This window comes from Echeneis naucrates, chromosome 15 (genome assembly GCF_900963305.1).
Source record: "Echeneis naucrates chromosome 15, fEcheNa1.1, whole genome shotgun sequence".
NCBI classification, from domain to species: domain Eukaryota; kingdom Metazoa; phylum Chordata; class Actinopteri; order Carangiformes; family Echeneidae; genus Echeneis; species Echeneis naucrates.
Window position 1 is genome coordinate 15,237,062 of NC_042525.1, and position 24,623 is coordinate 15,261,684.

General features: G+C 39.8%; 1 protein-coding gene across 4 annotated transcripts in view; it reads right to left on the reverse strand.

Moving 5' to 3' along the window:
• Positions 1-355: 355 nt before the first annotated feature.
• The window catches only part of LOC115055450 (potassium voltage-gated channel subfamily KQT member 5-like), an 87,002-nt gene continuing 62,734 nt past the window's right edge, over positions 356-24,623 (reverse strand). Inside the window, exons 6-17 of one of the 4 annotated variants that reach the window (XM_029521269.1) lie at positions 23,452-23,562; positions 23,235-23,330; positions 19,394-19,488; positions 18,732-18,758; positions 16,183-16,236; positions 13,728-13,969; positions 11,816-11,924; positions 8,139-8,270; positions 7,766-7,882; positions 6,150-6,263; positions 4,967-5,093; positions 356-4,712 (exon numbers count right to left, since the gene is read on the reverse strand). In XM_029521269.1, coding sequence (XP_029377129.1) covers positions 3,648-4,712; positions 4,967-5,093; positions 6,150-6,263; positions 7,766-7,882; positions 8,139-8,270; positions 11,816-11,924; positions 13,728-13,969; positions 16,183-16,236; positions 18,732-18,758; positions 19,394-19,488; positions 23,235-23,330; positions 23,452-23,562 — 2,289 coding nt within the window. In that variant the 3' untranslated portion in view covers positions 356-3,647. The remainder of the gene's footprint in view (positions 4,713-4,966; positions 5,094-6,149; positions 6,264-7,765; positions 7,883-8,138; positions 8,271-11,815; positions 11,925-13,727; positions 13,970-16,182; positions 16,237-18,731; positions 18,759-19,393; positions 19,489-23,234; positions 23,331-23,451; positions 23,563-24,623) is intronic. The other 3 variants (XM_029521270.1, XM_029521271.1, XM_029521272.1) reach the window with 3 other exon arrangements.

Here is a 24,623-nt window from a genome sequence, read left to right on the forward strand (position 1 = left end):
GGAAGACGTTTTCTGAGCATTTGGACGTGAAGAAGTTGAGTGTATTAATTTAGCAATCCATAAATATGTAAAATGTAAATGTAAAATTCTAAAGATAGCATGGACGCAAAACAAAGAAAGACAAAAAAAATTATAATAATAGAAAAATCTGAACATAACACAGATAATACCCTATCTATCAAAACCACTATTTTCTCCTTGTAAAATCCCGACTTCCACAAAGGCAACATGGCTTTTAGGCTAGCTTTAAGATGATGTTTGACTGGTTAAAAACAAACACAAACTCAGAACTCTTTAGTTAATTTGTACTTTATTAATGAATAATAAAATCATTTTTGCATTTCTCATCCAGAGAACATAATGTGCACTTTAATAAATTAATTTCAAAGAAATAATAATGTTAACATTGTCAAGCTTTAAGGCCAGTTGTGTAATAAATTACTGTTCAAGCAGTAGAGAAATTGTATTATTTGCCACCAAAGCCATATGAAGTCTGACTAAAGCTAGTGAACTGGATGCCCAATCCAAAATGAGCAGTTTGACATCAACTTTACAGTAATGCTATAGGCTGTAAGAAAACTAGACATTTAAAGAAAAAGAAAAAAATACCTCATTAAAATAATTTTCATTTGCGAGGAAGGCACCCTTAAGCAATTTACAGATTGCAAATATAAGTATGTTTTATATGAGAAATAACCCATCCAAGTTCCCAACGGGTTACTGGTCTATGGGCTTTCCTTGTTGTTTGACCTTGCTTCATAGTAACATACAGTTTTAGTTGGCCTCTTTTTATACATCGCAAAATGCCATAACTACAACAAATCTATTTTAATGTTAAGCATCAAACTGCCATGTCACATTTCCAGGTTCCTCATACTCACTAAAAAACAACTGTGCTTTCACGTTGATAGTATATTTCATTATACCAGAGGAACTCCTGCATGGGTTGTCGAGTATTTCAAAATCAATCTACAAGTGTTTACAACTGTCATCTGTTAAAAGACAATATTTGTTATGTTCTACTACCCTACTTACCATTGAAAACAAAGGGAATATAAATAAAAATTAATGATGAATAAAGGTTGTCATTAGCACATCGAAATAAATTTTTAAGACTGCTGTGACTGCATACCCTTTAAGACCTAAACATGCAAACACAAATCAATATGGCTGACATGTTTTTGTGCATATTTCCCATTCAAGAGCAGTCAACCCATCTACAAGTGGGATGGGAATGAAAACAATGCTCCTGTTCAAGTGTGTTATTTCAATAACATAATTTAAGACACTTGCAGCACACCATTTTTCATGAACTGACGATCAAAAATGAAATTTCTCAATAAGAAATTGGACAAAATACAACCAGAATATATATGTGCCCGGACTATTTCATAAATTCTAAATGGTTAAATTAGGTAATAATTTTTTTAGTGGTGAACAGAAAGAGAAGGTGCATGCACATTCAAAATCCTGTCAATTCTAAATACATTTTTGGGGCACATCAGAGGAGATTAAAGAAGCCAAATTAGGTCTCAAGTCAGAATGTAGTACTCTTCACATATGTATCTCAAAGCATACTGCTCTGGACAGCAATGTTCATATTTTCAAATGAATGCTGAAATTGCTTAAGTAGCATAAAATAACAATCAGGATGTTTCTTATGTCACTCTCTCTTTCGTACCTATTTGTTATGTGAATATATCACATGTTTTGATATTGGTAGCAGCAAAAAGGGCACATGGATAAAGTAACATATGCATTATAGAACAACAAAAATACATGTACAGTGTATTGTTATCATGGGATATTTTAGTGAAACTGACCTGCTCTGTTAAAAATGTAATCTGTGCATTCTCCCCTTAAATACAACACTGCACAGGAGTGGGAGTGGGAGGGAATAAGATCAATTCAGCAGCCTTTTATCATTACTGATGCACATGATTGTAACCAGCACCCAATAAAAACACAGGGCTTGTCAAAAACAACATGTGCATCATAACAATTTATAATAAGCTCATTATTAAAGTAACTGAATCAGTCCAGGTTTTTAATTACTGTCGAATTAGCTCAAATTAGAATATAATAATGTGCATATAGGCAGAGTTTGTTTCTACCTTTACGTTAAAAATTTGGAGGAAACATTACTTTTTTTCATGCAAAAGGGCATTCAGGCCACCAACAAGTGTGCGACTGCTCTTGATTAAAGTAATGCAGCAGCTTAGTCATGCAGTTTCTCGTGCTTGGCTGAGAAAATCCGTCCAATGAGCGTGCTGCAATTCAGCATTCATACCATTAGTAACTAACTCACTGGGCTACAATCCAAACCAAGGGCCATAGTCCAACACCTGTGTCAAGTGACTGCCACTAAGCCATTTTCCCAGTTGCTTTGCTATATCAAAATTTACTGACAACTCGCTGACAGATGACAAACAACAACGATGTTAAACACGACAAACACTTCTGTGGCTGCGATGTTCTAGACGCATGCTGACTGACCTCTAACTGTTTTTATAATGCATGTTTTCCCATCGCTTTACCTAATCAACATTATTCTCTTTTCATTCATTTGTTTTTGGAAACAGTCCATGCATTGATATGTATCAAAGCATAAGTGAAAGATGACATTTTACATTTGCCAAAGAGACACAGGCTAAAGAGAGTGAGCAAACCTCCTCTTTTCCAAGAAAGCCACTGGATACAAGCACTGTATGAAAACTTAAGTCACAGAACAGTCTCAGCTCTCAATCGATGGTTAGGGTCTGTGGCTATATGTGTCCTTTGTGTATGCTTGTGTGCATCACAGAGTAGGTGCATGCCTGTGCATGGACCTGCACTCTGAAATGCTCTAAGAAAAAAGTGGTTTTCTTATCATTTGCAGTGTCTATAACTAGCACTTTTAATTTTTGAAAATGTCTTACCAGTTTTGGCCATGATAGCATAATACAGTATATTCTTCTGTTTTTATTCACTCATGTAATAATTACTGTTGGCACAAATCAGATGACATATCCTTTATAATGAAAAGTTAGACTCCTGCCTCTTTCAAAGCAGGAGTCTAAGTGAAATTAGGCTGCAAATGAAATGGATGGAAAGAATCAATCACAGTTCTTCTTGTGATGAACCTTATTATTTGATTTGCACCTAATTTCCAGTACGATGGCGTTGAGCATTCCTCCTCTTCACTTTAAATGAAACTCAATGTTTATAATTTTATCATCATCCTTTTTTTAAACACATGAACTTTAATATGAAAAACATCATCATATCATATAAAGTTAATAAAATTACCCCTTCTTCATGTTTTTGGAAAAAGAGCAAATCTATTTCATGTAAATGAGGGTTATTTGCATTTTTTATTGTTTCTGTATTTTGTCATACATGGATTTGGCCACTTCCATAAATATTTTATGCATCCATAATTACTTGATAACTTTTTTTTTTAATCGGATATTTTTAAAACCTAATAAAAAAACTGTATAGCATGTTTGAAAGTGGGCATAAGCATGTTTGACAAAATATCAAAACATTATTTCTCCTCATATAAAGTATTTCATTGTACAATTTGAAAGTGAATCCATTTAGTGTCCTGTAAAAAATACTTTAAAAGTGGTTTCCCCAACATGATATGTGTGTGTGAGTGTGTGTCGTTATGCTAGCTGTATGTGTGGGGACTGACTGAGAAACTCTGTGTCTTCCTTGGCGTGAGATGCAGCTTCTTCTGCAGTCTGTAAAAGGTGGGAGGGGCTATTGTCAGGTCCCTGGGACAGGAAGTTAAAATGTCCTTCTGCTGGCTCTAACTTGCGCTCACTAATGAAGAGTTCTGCCCCCCCCCAGTTGCTCAGGTCACCATGGGCGTTGCCACGTTCACAAAAGTTGCTGCTGCTGCTGCTGTTGATTGCAGCGGAGAGACCAGTGGTACAACTGGTCAAAGGCTGGCTGAGATTGTGCACGGAGAGGGATTTCCCGAGGCTGTCCTCCCAGTCTGAAGGTCTGCTGTCTGGACTAGACGAAAGCAGCAGAAGAGGGTTAACCTCCAAACTCGTGTGCCTCTTCCAGACGCCTTCAGATTTGAAGCCAGGCTTCTCTCGAAGTTGCACTCCTCCCTGGCCAGAGCATTCCTCCCTGGCCTCTTTCTGGTCAGTATTCACATTAGATCCCACAGCAAAAGAAGACCCCCCCAGGGTCTTCTTGTCTGCTGTCACTCCATCTGTCACATCATCTGAGGCAGAGTCAGTATGGCATCGAAGGTGGGAGGATTGCACCATGGGGGGCAGTTGGAGGGTGAAACCACCAGCTGAAGGAGCTGGGGGTGGCAGGTCGGGGAAGTGTGCTCTTTTGGAGGTGCCATTAGGGGTGACCAAGGTTGGGTAGGGGCTATCAGGTGGTAACAGAGGTGATGGGGAGAGGGAGGCTGTGGACGGGGGGTAAGACGGAGGTGCTGAGTCTGGGGGACCGTCATCATCGGCTGGCGCCAGGATGAGCCGCAGGCCTCTGGGGTTGGCACTAAGTGAATTGTGTATGCCCCTACCGCTATCTCCTCCACCACGAACTGGATCACCGCCCTGGGGTGAGGTGAGGTCTGAGCTCAGGCGCTGGTGGCTGTCCAGCTCAAACAGAGGCAGGGAGGAGAGAGTTAGCGCCGAGGAGCCTTTCTGCAGAACTTGACGGTAAACATCCAGCAAGGAGTCCAGCTTTGACTCAATGGAAGTTACCTGGGACCACAAACACCAGGGTGAAAACATGGGCAAAGAGAGAGTGCTAGAAAGTGATGCATAAAGGGTTGCTAGGGTTCGGAAAGTCTGAAAACAGAGCAGCTGGCAAAATAATTCCTGAGTCACCGTCATTGAGCCCATTGCATCAGCTCTTGGTAGATACATCATTCATATTATAGGGTAATCACATCTTACAAATCAAAGCTTGCAGTTGACATAGTTTCTCTCTTTCTGCTTTTATTTTCCAAACTCACCTGTCTCTCGACCTTACATACACGTCCCAGCATGCTCATGCCTTCCATAGAGTCTCCATCTGCGTGCAGTTTATCCCTCATCTTCTTGTCCATAGCTATTTGACCTTTTCCCAGGATCTGATCCACCCTGATACACACACACAAACACACACACGTGTTAAAATGTTAGAAAATAATGATGCCGTGATATAAGTATGCAGTTGAGCATCAGTTTAGGTTATCCCAAGTCAGGCAGCACACCTAAGGCAACAGCAGGATGTTAAGATTAGAGTTAGTAAAACACAGAGCACACATGGCTTGGCTGCATCACTGCTGTTATTTCAAAACCCTGCATTTCCAAAATGTCAGCATTTCAGGAACAAAGAAAAACAGCTTTTACTTTCATGGGCTCTTGAAAAAAAAAAAAGATTGAAAACCATATTTTGAAAGGAAATGAGATTAAAACCAATAAAAGTCAATTATATGCACCGTGTCTCAAAATAAGTTTACAAGCAATGTGTTCCCAGGAAAAGATCATATTTAAGTATTTTTGATAAATGCATCAGACCAGGTTTAGAAAATGTTAGAGGATTATCCCCTAAGAAACAACAAAATTATCAGTGAACCTGCAGCCAGCCTTTCATTGTTAGAGCACTGATCAGATCAGACATTTTGTTGTTTGGCATTAAAATAATATTGATTTTCGCGAAATTAATGATTATACATGTCAGCATGCAAATATACCACACTGATTGTTTTGTTTTCTTAGCTTCAAACTACAATAATTAATTACACAGGCATGATTGCACACATTAATTAGCAACACTCCCACACAATAATCTTTCCCCTTTATGGAACTACACATGAGACCTGATGCTTCAGTACATGTACACGTCATTATGCATTTGCAAAACATGCAAATGTTTGTGTCAGAGAAGGTTAATGAAAACTTTACCAACTGGGTGGAGTTTAACAAATTAGAATAATGAAGTTTGAAATAAATTAGCCGCTTTCTATCAAGTCTCATCCAGCGCAAACTCCATCCATCTGGTACCGTAGGAAAGTTAATCCTAATGAGGATTATTTGCATCACTGCTTGCATGTGACATTTCAGGGTAACTCGAACAACTCTGTGGACTACAAGGGAACGAACGGTCATCATAGAGGGAACTAATCAATTCAAATGAAATGAAATAACAGTAACCCCGTGCTGGGGAGCTTCTTCCTGTTGTTGCTGTAATAATAATGCAGGGCAGGAGAGGACATGTTCCTGGATCGACTACTCAGGCTGGGACCAGAGCCAGTTGCACTGGCCAGTCTGAAGACAGGAGAAAGACTCAGTCAGATACATGTCTTTTACACACACACACACACACACACACACACACACACACACAGACAGATGCACACACCTACTCAATGACAATAGATAACACTGGCATAAACATAAACAAAGAGGAATGATGCGATAAAAAGGGGGGTAAACTGTTTGCAGGATGATTGCAGTTATATATATAGTTATATTTTTAGATTCTTAATAATAGCCATTGATTAGTAGTCATTGTTAAAGATTTTCATTTAATTTGAAACGGCCAATCATTTAACAAAGTCATCCATCTACAGACATCTCACAGATACGCTCATGTGGTCTGTGTATCCGTAGCCGATGAACACACTCCATACATCCATGCCAAAACAGAAAACTAACACTATGTTATTCTCCAGTAGTATTACTGTCAAAAAACATCTACATCTACAAGGTTACAATTCATTCATCAATACAAGACACCACACGACAGTCTATGCCAAGAGTGATAAACAGACTTCCTTTTGACAAAAAATGTAAGTTTGGAAATGTGAAAGTCTCAGTCTGTATCTAGTGCCCCCCTGTTGAAAAAAATAAACTGTGATACAACTGGTGTGTTTCTCTCTGTGTATTTGACAAGAAATGTATATCATTCAACAAATTATTAAAGTAATGAATTTTCATATCTACGGTATGTGAGATGATTTGTGACTACGGCTTTTAAAAGATGACAAATGCAAAATGTAACTCCTACAGATCAAACTACCTGAGGTTTTCAAGAGGCTCAAATTAGGATTATAACACATTTTGAACACATTATTTTCAAACACTTTTACTACAACACATGAAATTGAAGACTGAAGAAGATTCATGAAAGGAACATTTTCCTGTTTACTGCTGTATCACAAACATTTTTCTTGCAAAACCGAGTTTATAATCCAAAGTTTGAGCTCCCCTGTGACCTCTGCAACAGAGTTGAAGCATGTTTTTATGAATTAAACGGCAGACCTGGGTCAACTGGCATTTAAATCATATCAAATGAAATTTACTTTTATCACGCCAAATTATAACAGAGTTACTTCAAAGCACTTTACATATAGAGCAGGTCTAGACCAGACTCTTTATAGAGTTATATGCGTGATTTATGGTTGCAATTAAACACTCTCCATTGTCGTAAAGCCCATGTCTTCAAGAATGTAGGGACTGAAGCAAATGGTAAATATTATTTACATGCACATAGTCTGATGGAAAATGGGAAAGCATTTGAAAACGTGCATTTATTTTTTCTCTTCTTCGCACATTTGATTTCTAACAAGCTTTCTCCATATCGGTTTGATCATTGGCATAATGTCTTGACGCATGTTTAACATCTGCATCTGCCCATCATTACAAGAAGACAGTTGCTTTTTGAAACATACAAAGTAGATGAATGCATGCCATTTGACCCAAGTATGACAGTTTTATAAAGTTAGTTTGGACAACAGTCGACAGGCAGGTGACAGGGTAGATCTAACCCAAGTCCAGACTGTTTCCTCCGAGCCTGGCTGTAACATAAATGTAGGGAGGGAGAGGAAAAGGTCTTGGCACGGCTGCTGAATGGCCTCGGAGGGGGACCCACTACAGTGTCTAGTCTGGGAGAGAAAGGGGACACACATGTACACATATTGTACATACACAATAGATAAAATAGAGGAACTAGCAGGAAACACCCACAGAAGCATCCCTTCGAGCAAGTCCCAAGAATAAGATTTGTAAAGAACAGTTAACAACAGCAGGAATGACAAACAAATAAATATCTGCAGTGAAAAATGACCAATGTGTTTAAAATTGCGCTTTTTGTCATTTGTGGGAATGTGCATCAAATGTGTGTGTCCAGCGGGTCCTGACCTGGTCTGAAGGCTCTTTATCCGACACAGCATGTCCAAGTGTCCTGCAGAGTACTGCTCTATGACGTCCTTCACATCGTAGGGTCGCAGTGTCTCCTTAAACTTCTTCTTTGCTACGTGGAACTTCATGATTCTACGCACAGACACACATACAATCACATAGCATAAGAAATAAAAAGAGAAAGAAAAGATGGAAAGAGTAATGGAAAGCACCAACAGAATTGGCCCGTGAAGGTGTAATTACCAAATACGATCACTAGATGGTAGCAGGATCTAAGGAAAATCTATGGACAATTCCTGCTACAGTTCACCTTTTTTCCCTCTTTTATTGTCTTATGCATATACTTAAAGAAATATTATTAAAATCTCCAATATCTCAAGTAGTACTCCACAACAGCCAAACTGAATGATTGTGAAGGGTAATCCTCTGTCTCCTACTATTTGATGAGCAGAAGGACTGCTGGGTGAATAATATTGATAGAGGTAAGGAGATCTACGCCATGGTTCATTTATATTCCCTAATGGCTCCCACTTGTCTCCAGTTGCCTGTTTTTCTCACTGTCTAACTGGAAACAATGGTGACAGTTGACCCTCTGTAATAACAGTCTTGACAGGGGAGGGGGTGTCCGGCAATCAACCCGACACCCTGGGAAAGTCCTGGACTGTGGCTACCCATGGAGGAGGCCTGCTGGGGTGGGCAGACTGGCCTCAGTTGGGTGATAAAGGTGCTCTGTGTGTTTGTGTGTTTGTGTGTTTGTGTGCATATGTGCGAGCGCCGCACGTTAAATGTTTCAGACCTGCAAATACGTGCATCCAAAGCAATGAGTGTTTTTTTTTTTTTTTTTGCAAACTTTTATTTCGGGAAGGATATTACAAGAACGCTTCTCAATTTGAGTAAAGAGTGAAAATCAAAAAGGCCCTCTGGACATTGTTACATAATTTGTACGCTCGATGGTGCAAAGGTGAAAGTTGGATGATAGGCTGGGTTATTCCCACCTGATTCCCATGCTGAGCTGGTAGGGGTCAGGTGTTTTATCTTATAGTAAAATGTTATTAATCGCTGTTGGGAAAGTGGTTTGAGGAAGGCAGACAGGATCAAAAATGCACAGCAATGCACCTACAGGTAATTCCTGCAAATGAAATCATTGAGGACAATTTACCTCCACGACCCAGAAACAGATGAGTGGTAGAAGATGAATGAATAAATAAATAAAGATAATTTGCCACATAAATACGTGAAGACACAGCATGTGAAAAGATGTACAGCTTTATAACAGATGTCAATATGAATGCTGCTTGCATTGCTTGAATGTATTTATAGAAAAGATTCTGTGCTGCACATGGACAGCATCTGTATATAAAAAAAAACTAAACAAAAAAAACAACATATTCTATCCCTTTTATCAATACGTTTAATAGCCAATTTAAAAGCCAATATTCTGTAAATATACTCAAATGGTTGCTCATGGTTGAGTGACTTGTGATAAATGATTTAAGTTTAGCGGAAAAATAATCTGCAGCGTGAGATTAAAAAGTGTGGCTGGAAAAGGAACACGGGAGGAAACATTTAGTTGCATTGCAAAATATTTGTTTACAGCCAGAGGAGGATTAGTAAGCAGGGAATCCTGATGACCCTGGCTTGGACTTTCATCTTGTATCACACTTACAAACCAAATGTTTTAGAACACTATGGCATATAAAATACATTGCAACAAATATGAAAATTCATTGGTGAGAAAAAAGGCCTTCTGACCACGATAAGGAGAATATTCCAGGAAAGCACCTGATAATTCTAAATTCTCTTTGAATTTAGTGAAATCGGCCAACAACATCAAATTTTTATGAAACTACACAAAATTAAAGAACAATGTCTATTATGTCTGTATTTCTATTTGTCCTTCCAACTAATCCAACCAACCTGTCATGGAGTTCCTGCTTTACTGAGAAGTGAAAATTGACAGTCTTACAAAAAAGATGATGCGGTCAAGAAGAAGTGGTGCAGTCAAAGAAAAAGTTGGCCACAGTTGGATAAACATTTGCTCACAGGGTGCTGGTGCCTGACAGCAGGTTTCTGCTTAAAGACAGGCACAACACCTGAAGTCATTCATTCAAACACACACATATACACGATACAAACTGCTAACACGCACGCATCCCGCCTCCTGACAACCTCTGCACCCAGGGGTAGGTCATGAACACAAAGACAGAAAGCAGAAAAAAGGGAAGAAAGAAAGAAAAAGAGAAGCAACACAAAGAATTGCACTTAAAAATACATCACTAGAGGAAACCAAACATCATGTGAACCTCATGCACTCATATGCTTTTCTCAGATAGAGTTACATGTAGATCTTGGAGTAGGCAAACAAAGGTTGCTGTGTTACATTATAGATTTAGTTCTCCCTGAAGAAGCATCAGGGCAGAGGTCACCAATAGGTGATCCAGACCCAGATGCTGTCCTTTTCAGAAGGGGAATGTGTGACCTTTAGATTATTGAAAAACCATTTCATTCTGAGGAGCTATTTGTTTTTTATTATATAGCCTATACAGCCTTGGTCACATCGTGGCAGTCAGCCAGTTGTTGCGACAGGCCTCAGAACTTGTTTGAATATCCCGTTTATGGGGGGATAAATGAGGAGAGATACTCTTGTGCATAAGACCAAACAACAAAACATAGGTGTACAAACAATACCTCATTAAACTATACCACAAAAATGCAGTGGTTATTTAAAACCTCAACACTGTGTCACATATGTGTGTTTGATTGTGACAGAGATTATCAAGAACCATAGACAGGTTATCAATTAATGCAAAGCCCAGTCTGGCTTCAACTAGGAATACATGTCAGGAAACAGATGGATTACACAAGCATTCAACAAAAACGCAGTCAGTGCAGTGGTCTCAGAATCAATAGACACAGGTGAGAAAAAGACTCCTGAGGGGGGAGCTGATTTATAAGATTTCTCAATTGTGTGCTCTTTATCAGTTCCAAGAAGCAGCCAGTAAAGCAGGAGGGCTTCAACGGTATTACCAGCCTGACATAGCTGATCAACAGATCATCAGATACCAGACTGCAATTGGTGGAAATGGCCAGCGGAGCACTCTCCTGAGTCCTATCAGTGATTATGCAAATGAGACATATTTTATGTTCCAGAATATGGATTAAACTGGATTAATCACTTTCTGGGGTCTTCCTGGGCAGAGAAAAGGATGATGCGCAGGGTCATCCATTAATGAGAAAAACGGTGCTTTGAGCCCTGCTTCCTCCAGTCTACGTATTCAAATATCCCACGAATCCCAGAAAACATGAGTGCTAAATAAATGCAATCCATCACCCTGAGATATCCAGGCACCACATGAAAGTCTAGAAAAGAAAGAAATACTCACCTAGTAAAGTTTTCCTATTTTCTGTTTTTGTGCTGATAAAATGTAGCCAAGCTAAACTTAGCCACCCCTCACAGCTACTGGTACAAGCATGATACTGAGCACAAAGATATGAGAAACAGTTATTTTTGTGAGCAGTAGCTGATTTTGACTTCTGTATTATGTCCGCTGCAATACCCACCTGTTCATTATTGCAAACAAATAGTGAAGGTTCTTTCATGTTCTCACTTGATTTGGATGCAATTCAGCATCAGCTATCAGATTGGAATCTAAAGTGTGGCACCATTAGGCGCTTACCTGACCGCTCTGATGACAGCCTTCAGGGGAGCTGATAGATCCTCCACTGTAACATCACAATGGCAGCCCCTCTCATCGAAGGAATCCTCAGTGGTCATGCCTGTGTCCACTGAAAAAGACACACCGTCATTTCATCAATATATGTAGCACAGTGCAAAATTGTTTCCAGTCTCAAAACGCATAAAGCACTTTCTACAAACCAGGTCTCCAAGAATGCTTCAATTTGGCTTTTAAGAGGTGAAAATTTATGCCTCGCTTGGATGGGGTTTTTGGGAATGATCAGCATTTTGCCAGCTCAGCTATTTAAGGCAAAAGAAAAGAATAAACGCTACCAGTGAAAAGTTTGGACACACTTTCCTATTCATTTGAATGAGAAAGTGTGTCCAAACGTTTGACTGGTCGTGGACACAGGATATTCTTCATGCTGCCAGTAATTGCGAGAGTGGGAGACACAGACAGAGAGACTGACACAGATATAGCGGCTGTGTTAGAGAAAATCTGGGCGGGAAATGGAAAGAGAGTGAATGATGATATGGGGTTTTAAAATGTATTTAAATTAATGTTACCAGGGAATAGGAAGAGAAACTGAAGTACCATTAAAACAGTTAGAAATGCCGTCTATGTCTGTAGGATAGGAACATGGGAATTGAGATTTACAGTCCATAAAGAAATTGTTTCACTTTTCCCATAGTGTAATATACACACATCTGCCTGCATGATGTTCATCACCCCAGTATATATCTAGAATATAATAAGAACAGGCAATATATATAGAAAGTTTAGAGACTATTATTTTAAAGGAACTCTACTGTTATGTCTTCTCTCACGAGTAGAAAAACATTGATTCTCATCTATAATACTAATCAATAATGACAGTGATAAAGTTTTAGTAGCTGTGTAAACGGTCTAGGCTTTAACGAATGGCTGGAAACTGGGCAGTTCACCCTTTAATGTATAGAACTTTGGTAGAAATGTCAAAAAACTTGATCTGAAAATTTCAAAAACCCCCCAAAACCACATTTCTCAACTACTTTGACAGGGCCCAAGTTTTTTCTGTCAAAGATGTCTGCCACCGTTTTTTTGACATCTCACTGGTTTGATAGGCTTGCAGCTCATTTGGAAAAGATTATGTCACACAATCTTCTTGTAGGCTACAGTTCACGTTATAATATCTCTTGTTCTTATTCTCTAAGTATTTCTTACTTTTCATGAGTGCTTTGATTTTTTTCAAATGGACCCTTTGCATCAAATTAAAATATTCTCATTATGTTTTGCAATCTCTTATTACACTTTACTATCATGTACTTTACATTATTTCTTTACTATCTTGAGCCTGAACATTTTCCAAAATCCAGTCTGACAAGTGGTATTTAAAATTTTTGGATCTGCCCATGGATATTTCCCAGTAAGAACTCAGGCATAGCTAGCACACAGTTATTTCCATTATTTTAGTTAGGTGTGTTGAGTTTCACAGAGCGATTGACTTTCAGGGAAGCTTCTTTTAAGGAACAGCTCTTTCCACGTATTATTATTATTATTGGAGACTTTATTCTCAACACCTGGTGAGCTGTAGTTGTTTTTGCATGTTCAGATGACCGGCAGTGCAGTGCCTAAAAGATTGTTAAACAATTATGTAATAGCAAATGAAGGATGACTATCGTAATCTTTTAGATGAGCTTAATAGTTTTTATTGGGAAATTAAAGATCAGAATTTTTGTAGACTTGAACAAAGACTGGCAGCCCTAACGTGTTTATATTGTCTGAGGTTTGAAAAATTAGACTTAGTTGGAAGTTACTTTTCATCAATCGTATAAAATAAAAAACTCATAAAAAGGGTTATTTATCTGTTGTCTCAGTTTGTTTGGCCTCTTAAAAAAAGATGGACCTACAGAACACACACAGTCCCACTCACCATCCGGGACCACATTACGAGCTTGGCTCTTCAGCCTCAGGGACGGTCTAAAGCGAGTCCGATCATTGAAGCTCCAGCTCTTCTGTACTTTAGCCGGGCTCCCGCCAATTATCTCAGCACCACCCACCACTTCGTTGCCAGGGGAACAGCGTTGACGGTCATTGATGGATGTCTGTCTGCTCTTCATGCTCTGCCCACGAGGACTTGCCATGCGGACCCGCTCCTTAAAGCTCAACTTCTGACTGCAGGGACGGAAAGGAGAAGAGAGAGGGCAAAGTGGGGGAAGTTGAGAAGACAAAAGGAGAAGAAGAGAGGAAAACATTCAAGGAGGCAAAGAGACAGTTTTGGGATGTGGGGAGGAAGAGATACAATGATGATGGAGTAGATTGAGAGAATGAAAAAGTGACAATAATTGAGGAATGCGAAGGAGTTGATAGAGAATGATTGTGACAAAGGTTGGGGTTGATAGAGAGGCACAAAAAGAGAGAGAAAAAAAGGTATGCTGTCAACACCAATTTCCCCTCAGACAGTAAGAAGAGCTCAGAGTGCAGACTCAAGCCAGCGTTCTGTCTTTAACTTCAGACCAAACATCATCCATCCAAATGACATGCCCAAAGCACCAGAACAAAGCCAGACTGTCTGCCAAGGCACCGAAACAAACCTTCAGGGTTGGCTCCTGAAGAGCTGCAAACCTCACCCAATCAGCTGAAAACCTAGTCATGTATCCATTTTTAATGCGGAACTAATGAGCTTTTTAAAGGCCATTTGTGAAACATGAATACGTTATCCTCACACTCATTTTGAGCCAACCTTAAACAAATGAGGTTGTCATAGAAAGAAGCTTTTGACGCTTTAAAAATTTAGTTTTCCATCGTTAAACTTTTATAAACTTTCTATAACTATTTCATCAACCCAAAAGATGAACTTTTCAGATATTGTAATGGCAAGTTGACGACAAATGAGTCAGCAGAAGAAATGGGGCTTCTCACAGAAACATGGTTTTCAACAAATACGACTTTTGTTTGATTTCAAATGTTCAATGTAATTACACCACAGCATCACGAGAAAAGGTTATAACCTGTTTGTGTACGTACAATATCTGCCTGTACTTGCCTTATTTTAAATACTATTATATTACTATTACAACTAATCAAAAATATGTTAATAAATCTTTGTGTTTCCTTTATATCAATTTAAAGTGATAAGACAACTGCAGAAAAATGGGGCACGTGATGTAGAAACTTCTCAATACAACAATACAACTTTTTTCTAAGGTAAATTGACCAGCATGCAATGCAGCAGAGCACTGAGAGAGATATGCAGCGTTCTGATACATGTCCCATGCCACAATGTAACACTCTTTTCCAGACATTTTGTATCGGTTTAAAATACAGCAGTGGATTTTCCTTTTCAGGCCAAATCGTTTTATTTTTATTTTTTATTTTTTATTTTTTATTTTTTATTTTTAATATTGATTCATTTGCTATGAGTATTCTCCTGACTTTAACATCTTAGCGCACATTTACTACTACATATTTTTACTGAACAACAGACTGTGGCAATTTTTTATTCTGAATCTGTAGTTGTAGACTTCCCACAATCACAAATCATTTGTAAAATGCAATGGAGGGAGGTGAATGCGTCCTTTAAACATCAATTATGCAGCAGTATTGCAGGGAGCATGCAGTAAAATGAGGACAGCTGCACATCTGTGTGCTGAGATATGCATTAAAGTAATATATGCTGCTGGGGTAATTTAAGGTAAACTCAGTTCAGCCTCATGAATGGATTCTTTTTCATTTGTTTTTAGAATATAATTTTTTTTACAACTGATAGGAAATTAGCATAAGAAAATTGTTAAAAAGAGCCAACTTCTGGTTCAAAGAAGCTGTTGGATAAAGGGATAGTCGATCACAAAAAATAAGACAAAAGATACTCATGTGGCTGGACATGGAACGATTTCTAAGGAGGAACATTTTAGCTGAGCTATGAGGAACGTAAGGACAAATAAATATAAAATAAAGGGGAATTTAGACCTTACATTACAATGAGTTACTTATTATACTGTCTGATTAAGAAAGTAAGACATTTCATTGATTTATTGTTATTTTCTTTTTCTGGGGAGGTTCAAGATCACTTCAATGATGTGGGCTAAACGAGCAATTTGTTGCCTGCAGCAAATTTAAAACCCCTCTCCTTTAAAAGTGAAGTTAACATTTATTTCTTTTGGTGGAATTCCCCTTTAATTTGCAAGCGGGTAACAAAGTCTTGTTCCAGGCAGCAGGCAGCAGAGGTTGTCTCAACAAAATCTTTGGTGGGATAAAAAGGACAAAGGAGGAAGGTAGGAAGGAAACATTTGGTTTCTTTTTTCCCCTCAGTGCTAGTAGTTAGTCATTCTCATAGGTTATAGGGCAAAGGGCAGGGCAGAGAGGATGCTGGGTAGTACTGTAGGTACCTCCTATATTTCCGAGTGTACCTTCTGAAGAGCCTCCCATTACTTAGACCCTTACTAGACCGAAAGAGGGAGAGACAGATGGAGGAGAAAATGGAGAGATGAAGGAGAATAAAAGAGGAGTTCAGCAAAGGAAAGAGAAGAGTAATTCTTTGATGTTACTTTCGATGCACGTTAAATACAGAGAAAGGGCAGGTGACATCTTTCAGAGATGAATGGGAATGGTGGGAAGGGCCACAGTGAAGGTAAACCCACCTGAAGTAAAGCATCACTCTGCGTAGGCATAGCCTGGACCCTATTTTTCCTCACTGGTTCGTCCAAAAATGTCATCAGCCATCAACTACGTATGTTTACTGCAACCAGCTCAGAAAGATGCGAAATTAACTCCAAAAAGGCCAACAAATCATATCTATTCCAACCACTGATTCTTCTGTGACATACAGTCAGCTAATCTCTTCACTCTGCCTGCCTGCAACGTGTAAAGTAAGTCAATAAAAGCCAGTGTGGAAATATGAAAACCTGGTTGGATTCACATTCAGTTAGTGGGGCTGAAATGAACTTCAGGGTGTTTGCCAGTTTAGCCTTATTTGCTTAGCTTAAAAGGAATCTTGTTATTGGAGGCTTTTTTTAAGGACTAAACAGCACATACAGTAATTTTGGAACATAATTTGGAATACATTTGTTTGATTTTCCCATAAGGAAGTTGAAGAAGTCAACTACCGGTTCCAGTATGTTTTGAAATGACTGAAATGAGGAACAGTGCCCAGGCTGAAGGGAGTCAGAAGAAAAAAAAAAACAGCAATCATTGTTATGTTTCTCTGAGGACTGAATAAACTAAATGAAACCCCAAGAGGTAAAGCACACAAACATACCCAGGAGCACCTGTGCACACACTTAAACTCTAGATTAAACCCAAATTATCATTTATTTCATGTTGCCTCACACTGCCAGTACCCAGCGCACTTACACTCAGCATGATGTCCGCTGTGGCACTTTGCGGTGTGCCTAATGTTTACTACTGTTGGTGTTTACAAGTGTGCTTAAACGAAAACCACCGGGCCTTTACCGCGGCACCTACCACCACCGAGCAGCCGTCGGTCTGTAAAGCCACTAACAACACTCGGCATTTTGTGCTGTTTTGCTGGATGGGACCATACAGAAGAGAAATAGTGTCATAAAAGTGCGTGTAATTATGATTTCACAAGTGTAAATTGGATTTGCTGTTTCTAAGAAAGGAAAGCCTAATTAAACACAGGCTTTTAAACACAAGGAATTCTGGAAGATAAATATTCATGTGGAAGCAAATACGTCTAATTAAATGCTTTTGTTTAAGGATCAGAAGCACATTTGTTGTGTTTTCTGAATAGCAGAATATACTTCTTTTACACACGCACACACACACACTCACGCACACATGTGACTGTCTATGTGTGACTGTCTTCAGTTTAGATGGCTAAGAAGTTGCTGGCTCAACATAAGGTCTCCAAATGCTGCCAAAGAAGTGCTGCGCTGTAAAAACTATACTAGCATAATTAAACTCACAAATCTCTCTCTGTCTTCCTCCCCTCTCTGAAATCCCCTAACCCCCCACCTTTTTTCAACTTTGCTCTGTCTCTCCTAGACTTGTGTTTGATGAGTTATATAAATACCATCCCAATGGAAAAAGTGCGTCATGGTACAGACATGGTACAGACTCCTGTTTCTGAATGCATGTGTGCATGCATACACACACACACACACACAGCAAAGACAAAGAAGCCCATCACCCCTTTCCCTGCCTGAGAGTCAAGTGCAGAGACATGGCAGTGAAAGGAGGACAGATGAAATCGGAGATTAAGACTAAAGAGAAAGTTGGAAAAGTGAAGTAGACGGTGAATAAAAGCAGAAGAAATTAGCAAGAGTCAGCAGATAGGAGGTCATTTCAAAGCCACTCATGGAGTAATTTATTTCCTGTATAGCTTTACATCAAATCGATAAAAGCACTTCAGCAGAGCATTCGAGAAAATGTCTTTGCTACCTTTCTTATGTTTTCAGTGTTACCCATCAAGTAAACAAATGTTTACTTAATCTTCTGCCTTCCTTTTATCCCAAGACCTCCGCCTTATTATTGCTCAGCTGTTCATTATCCTATTGTGACATAGCACAACAGTGTTTTCTTTTTTCTACCTTTCTGCTCCGATTTACATGAACACAGAGCCATGACAGCATTTATTTTCTCCACCTTATTCTTAAAGTTAAATTAGGACTCAATCATTCAAAAATAAATTGGTGATCCAAACAATGAACAATCGGTTGATGTGCCCAAACACTGAAAACTTTCAGATACATAAATGCATGAGTATGCCCACATTAGTGATTCAGTTTGTAAAAATGCAATAAAGCAACAAATAAACTAAAATAACTGGGCCAAGAAAGCCTGCAAACCAGATTTCACAGTTTCAAAGAAGCTACAACACATTAAACATATGATCTGATTGTAATTGCATAAATTGTTGGCTGTGTGTGTGTATGTGTGTGAGTTTTTTGAGGAATCAGCTGAGAGTCATACAAACCTGTAAGTAGTCTCGCCCTGCTCTTTCCTTCAAGGGTTAGTGGGACAAAGAGGAAGAGACAAAAGGGAGAGAAATCAGTATTCCAGCAGATTAAAATTGTTTTGTACAGACGATTCCATGAATGGATATGGGAAGCATCGAGCCGAGAGGAAGCAAAAAGAAGGAAACTTTTAATTCAGCAAGGTTAATTATTGCCAAGCACATGCAAGTTATGGCCACGCATAGCTGAAAGACAGGGATGGAAATGAAAAAGACAGAAGTGTATGCATGTGTGTGTGTGTGTGTGCATGTGTGTGTGTGTGTTTTGGCCCAAAACAATTTGTATTGTGGTTTAAACTGACCCGGGCTCAATTTACTTTAACAATTGTGCCAAAGTGCCTTACGGCAAGGCATTTAATCACCAACTGCTTATTTGGAATTGGGGAAAGTCTTAGGTGTGAAGACCTGTTAAAGACCATGCAAGGTTCGGTTATCATCCCTGGTGAGGAGAGAAAGGTTAAGAAAGATTTTAATGCTGCAGAATGTGAATGGAAAATGAAAAAAATGGAAGAGGAGATGAGGCTACGCAGATGAAGACGAGCAGTCACCAGATGAAGAGGAGAGATAAGGAGAGGTGCTGAGCGGCAGCGGCCATGTTTGTAAGTCTGTAAGTTGTTACCTACTTGGCGGGGCTGCAGGTATGCAACGCCTTCAAATGAGGCTTCCAGGTAGCAATGGAAACCGAGTGTTCATCAGCAGCATAACTACGCCAGACACACTACGTGCAGAGTCCACAGAATAAATTAAATAATGATAAATGAAACAATTAATGAGGTAAATATTGGGAGAAAAAAAGGGGGGCAAGGAACAAACGTATAAGTTGAGCAGGAAGTGAAAGAAGGAAAGTGAGAGGGGAGAAAAAAAAAGAAGAAGCTGATTAGTTTTTTGGGTGGTGTTGATGCATTGTGATTGGGGTTCTGGGAGGGTGGTTGGCCTGTGATGATGGTGCACATGAAGGTGAAAGTGGAGGTGGTGGTGGTGGGGATACATGCCTGAGGGGGGGGAGGGCACTTTGGTAGTGGTGCCAGGTGGCTCTGAGGTAAGGACGAGAACCGTCGGTGGAGTACAGACGCCAAGCCGCCTGGGTGGTGTAGGGAGCAGAGATGGGTGGGGCACACACACGTTCACATGTACACACAAACACACAAACAGACACATGTGCACGTGGACATGACACAGGAGGGCAATGGCACAAACACGATGAGGAGAGAGGGACAGAGATTTATGTGAACATGTAACATAAACAAGGTGATGTGGCAGTCGTATTGGAGGCCCTCAACATGGGCATGGAGAGCTGAAAATAACCGTTAGAAACGCCTGCCTTTCCCAGTGTCTGCCACACAGCTTTTGGGCCTGACAGCAACCAGCCAAAAATCATGAAGACTGAAAATCACCAATGACTATTTGTTTTGGAAGGTTTTAATAAAAGACTGGCACATAAAGTAATCTGATAAGAAAAGTCCTATTTGGGCTACTTTGGAAGACAATGACAAACCACTTAAGGGTTTTGCTGGTGCTGCATAGCAAGTGTTAGCATTAACGGCTATTTACATATCACTGTTTACGAAGAGCGTCAGCTAGTGTTATGTTCAGACAAGACAATGTCATGCATCCACTGAGCAAGGATATGTCCTCAGCGCTGACTGGACGCGACAGTAATTTGATATTGGAAAGAGATAAGCATGGATAGCCCAGCTGGGGTATATGAAGGCTGAAGAAACTGAAGGGTTTCGTCCGCTAGAGATCACTTTTGTTGAGGGAAATATTTAAGTCAGATTCTAAACTCACAACGTTTCGTTGAGACTAGTAGTACAACAGCAAAAGGAATAGCAAAAATGTAGTACCTTGCTATTTGCATTGACCACTTACAGAATGAATGATCTCATTTATCTAATTTGTTTGAGCTTAAATAAGTCGCAACTCCAATGAGTTTTGAGCAGAAAGTGCGTGGATGTGGTTAAAAATACGTTGTTCGGTTAATCGGGTATCTGCATATGCATAGATGTGCTTCAGTGGCAACCCTCATTTGGAGACAGATGTAACTGTTTATTCCATGTGCAGAAATGTTTTACGTCCACCACTATAATTTTATCAGGTTGTTTTCTTTGAGTCTTATGCCATTATTTACTCGCAGCCAGTTGAACCTCTGTGATGGTGCTTGGTGTGGTTACAGTACAAGATTTGTGACATGACTGGAAAGCTTTTATATAAACACTTTACACAGACAGGGTGGGAAATTAACACGAGCCACTTGGCAAATGCTGGTCAGTTTCGGCTGCTTTCGGTTATGCTCTTCTAGACTCTATCTCCTTTAAAGTCATGTGGAAATTCAATCTTGGTCTAACATTTCAGATGGTAGACAAAATAGTGATTTCAGCAGGTGAGATTTGGAATTGACCAGCTGCTGAAGCTCGAAGACGGTGGTAATATCCTGCCCTGCACGCAGACACAGACGCACACAGTGAGCAGTGGTTTATGGCAGCAGGAGAGAGGTTTGTGTGATAGGGGGGAGTGAAATGATGGATAGTATTGTAATGTCATCCACATCTTTAACACACGAAAGTGCTTCCAAGTTTCCTTTTACCTGTTGAGGAAAATGTTATAAGCTTGGCAGATAACAGACAGTGACCAGGTGCTTGACACAAAGCCAGGAAGACAGAACCAAGATAAAAACATGCAGGATTAATTGCTCCCTAAAGTGGGTTATTTAGCATCAATTGGACTCTAACTGCTCTTTGTCTAACATGAGAAACTTATATGGATTGATAACAGGGAGGACAGACACAACAAAATTTGATATAATTGATTGTTCACATAGATATGTATCAACATATTGCACCAATCTGAGATCTGGAACTCCAGGAACACATGGTGAGACAGGCCCTATCTATCCATCTGCCTATCTGTCTGCCTGTCTGTCTGCCTGCCTGCCTGTCTGTCTATATGTCTGTCTGTCTGTCTGCCTGCCTGCCTGCCTGCCTGTCTGCCTGTCTGTCTATCTGTCTGCCTGCCTGTCTGTTTGTCTCTCTGTCTGTCTGTCTCTCTACAATATCTGCCTGTCTGTCTTTCTGTCTGTAGTTATGTTAGTTCCAAAACGACATGATTAGCAACATGCACGGGGGATCAGGACACACAATATATCTTACGGTTCTCATTATTTTCATTGGTGCAGTTCAAGTGATGAACTTTGCATGATTATGCGACTGTGCTTTTCTTACAATTCGACAGGAATCATCCAAAAGCTCCATTAAACAAATGACATGACTGAAACCCCTTCACTAGGACTTCATTAGGATTATTACTTTTCATGTACGGCACACTTCCAAATTTATAAGAGTGAAAACTGGGTTAACACTGAAGACTTGGACTTGGTTGCTTGTGTTGCTGTAAAGTCGTGTCAAACAGTTGATACGCTCTGTATTATTTTATTATATCTGACAGGAATTATGACCAAATCTAAAATAATATGATTCTACAAATTAGAGTTTTTCTTCTCATTTTCAGAAAGGCAGACAGAATAGGAGGGCAGCACGGCCCGACAACAAGAAGGTTGTGGGTTTGAGGCTTGTGTGGGTTTCCTCCGGGTACTCCGGTTTCCTCCCACCGTCCAAAGACATCATGTTTGGGTTAACTGGTGACTCTAAATTGTCCGTAGGTGGTTGATGGTCTCTGTCTGTCTCTGTGTGTTGGCCCTGTGATGGACTGGTGACCTGTCCAGGGTGAGGGCTGGGGAGCTGGGATTGGCTCCAGCATCCCCCGCCACCCCGAAATTGGTAAGGGGGTAGAAGATGACTAAGAGTGAGTGAGACAGAATAGGACACACCCGGACACAACAAACTAACATACACTGTCAGAGACACAGATACATGCAAACAGGGAAACACACATACAGAAAATCCACAATATGCAGGCATTTATTGTTCAGCAGATAAAGTAAAGCAGCTGGTCTTGTCTATCACAACAAGTGACAGTTTGGAGGAGGGCCTACCTAGGGAATAATCACCATGGAAACAGCTCATAAATCCCAGAAGTATTCATTACTGTTGGACCCAAAAGACGGCAGTGTGTCTCACACACTGTTAGCTATCATTAGCCACACATGCTGAGAGCACAGAGACAGGCAAAACATACACACACACACACTAATAAGTGCATTCTTAATGGAAAACCTTTATTCTGATATGAGGGAGATCAAACATGTACATACTTCGGCCTGTTAGTAACACACTCATGAAAGGGTAAAGAGTGCACGCACACCCTCATGCTTTGATTCAGACAGACATAGAGTGAGGCTTGGAGACGGTTAAAACAGAAATGAAGCACACACACACATACAATGTGCATATAAAAGAGGACAAAATTATTTCTGGTAACACTGGTTATCAGCTGCTGCTGCAAAAAAAAAAACAAACAAAAAAAAACAAAACAATAAACAGTCGAGGTGAAGCATGTGTATGTGTATACCTGGATGAGGCTGGCAGCTGGGTTCCTTCTCTTTTCAAAGTGCTTTTGTCGATGCTGCTCCTGCACCTTCAGGGCAAAACCTGAACCGAGGATGCCCTATGTGAAAAAACAAAACAAAACAAAACAAAACAAAACCCACACACATACTCATGCGTCAGCTTCACGAAGGTGTGCTAAGTGAATGTCCTGAGTCATGGCGTAAGAGTGACAGACTCACAGCTGGCAGGGCAAAGAAAGAGATCCCAAGCAAAGCAAATCCAGCTGATAACAACCGTCCTGTCCACGTCTGTGGGGTCTTGTCACCATAGCCGATGGTCGTCAGGGTGATCTAAGGGTCAGAGGTCGACACTTAGGTAACCAGGGTTTTGGCTGAACTCTGTCCCTCCCTGCATGACACACGTTTGCTTGAGAAGTAAATTGTAATTTTGAACACTTGCCCATGGATATGTGGGTTCAATGGACACAACTACTATTAATGCGGATGGAAACTAACATGCTTCAAATTCTTAAACACAAATCAAAGCAGAGTATTATTTTTTTGAAATACAGTTTCAATAGCATGTGCTGAAGCTATTTGAGGTATTCAGCAAATTCAAGTCTTTGTTCTACAATAGTCTTGATTTCTGTGGTCAGCGGGAAAAAAAATCCAGGGTAATAATGGCCTGCAGTCTAGTATTTCTTATTCCTTCTGTTTAGACAGCTGATTTAGTCACAATGTGCTACTGAAATAGATTTTTCCACCCCCAAGTACATCCAAGTTCACACCTGCAAAGCACTGCACAGTTTTTGAATGGCAAATGGCAGTACACCACTGAAGAATGTGTTAAAGCTGTTTGTTTCTCAGGATATGCTGACACACAAAGGCAAAACACCATTCATATAAATCTTTCAGATTTATATGAATGGTGCATTGTGTTCCTAAATCTCTCTTTGAAACGGAGATGTTTCTTAGTTTGCCCTCATCAATTTTTGTGTTGAATAATGTATCTTCAACCTTTTTGAGGGTAAACTTTGCAGAAATCATATACCAGTTTGTAGTGTCCATCGCGGAAAAAAAAAAAAAAAAAAGCTGCTCCAATGGCCCAAATCGTGGCAACACGCAGGTCTGACTGTCAATTCAAAGCCTAACAGACCAGTTTCTCCTGGCTGAAGGAGAAAATTGAATTTATTGATTGGGCCATCTGTTGTGTGTGTGTTGTCTATTTCCACGTTTTCAAGCTGTAATGGGTTTTAGAGGACACAGTGCAGTACAGCTGGCCAAGTGTGTCTGTAAAAGCCCAATTCAGTTGGGTTGCTTTGTTGCAGATGCCCTTAAAGTCGCACAAACTGTAAATGGAAATATATCATTGTTAAAAAAAAAAACAACAACAACAAAAAACACCCAAACAA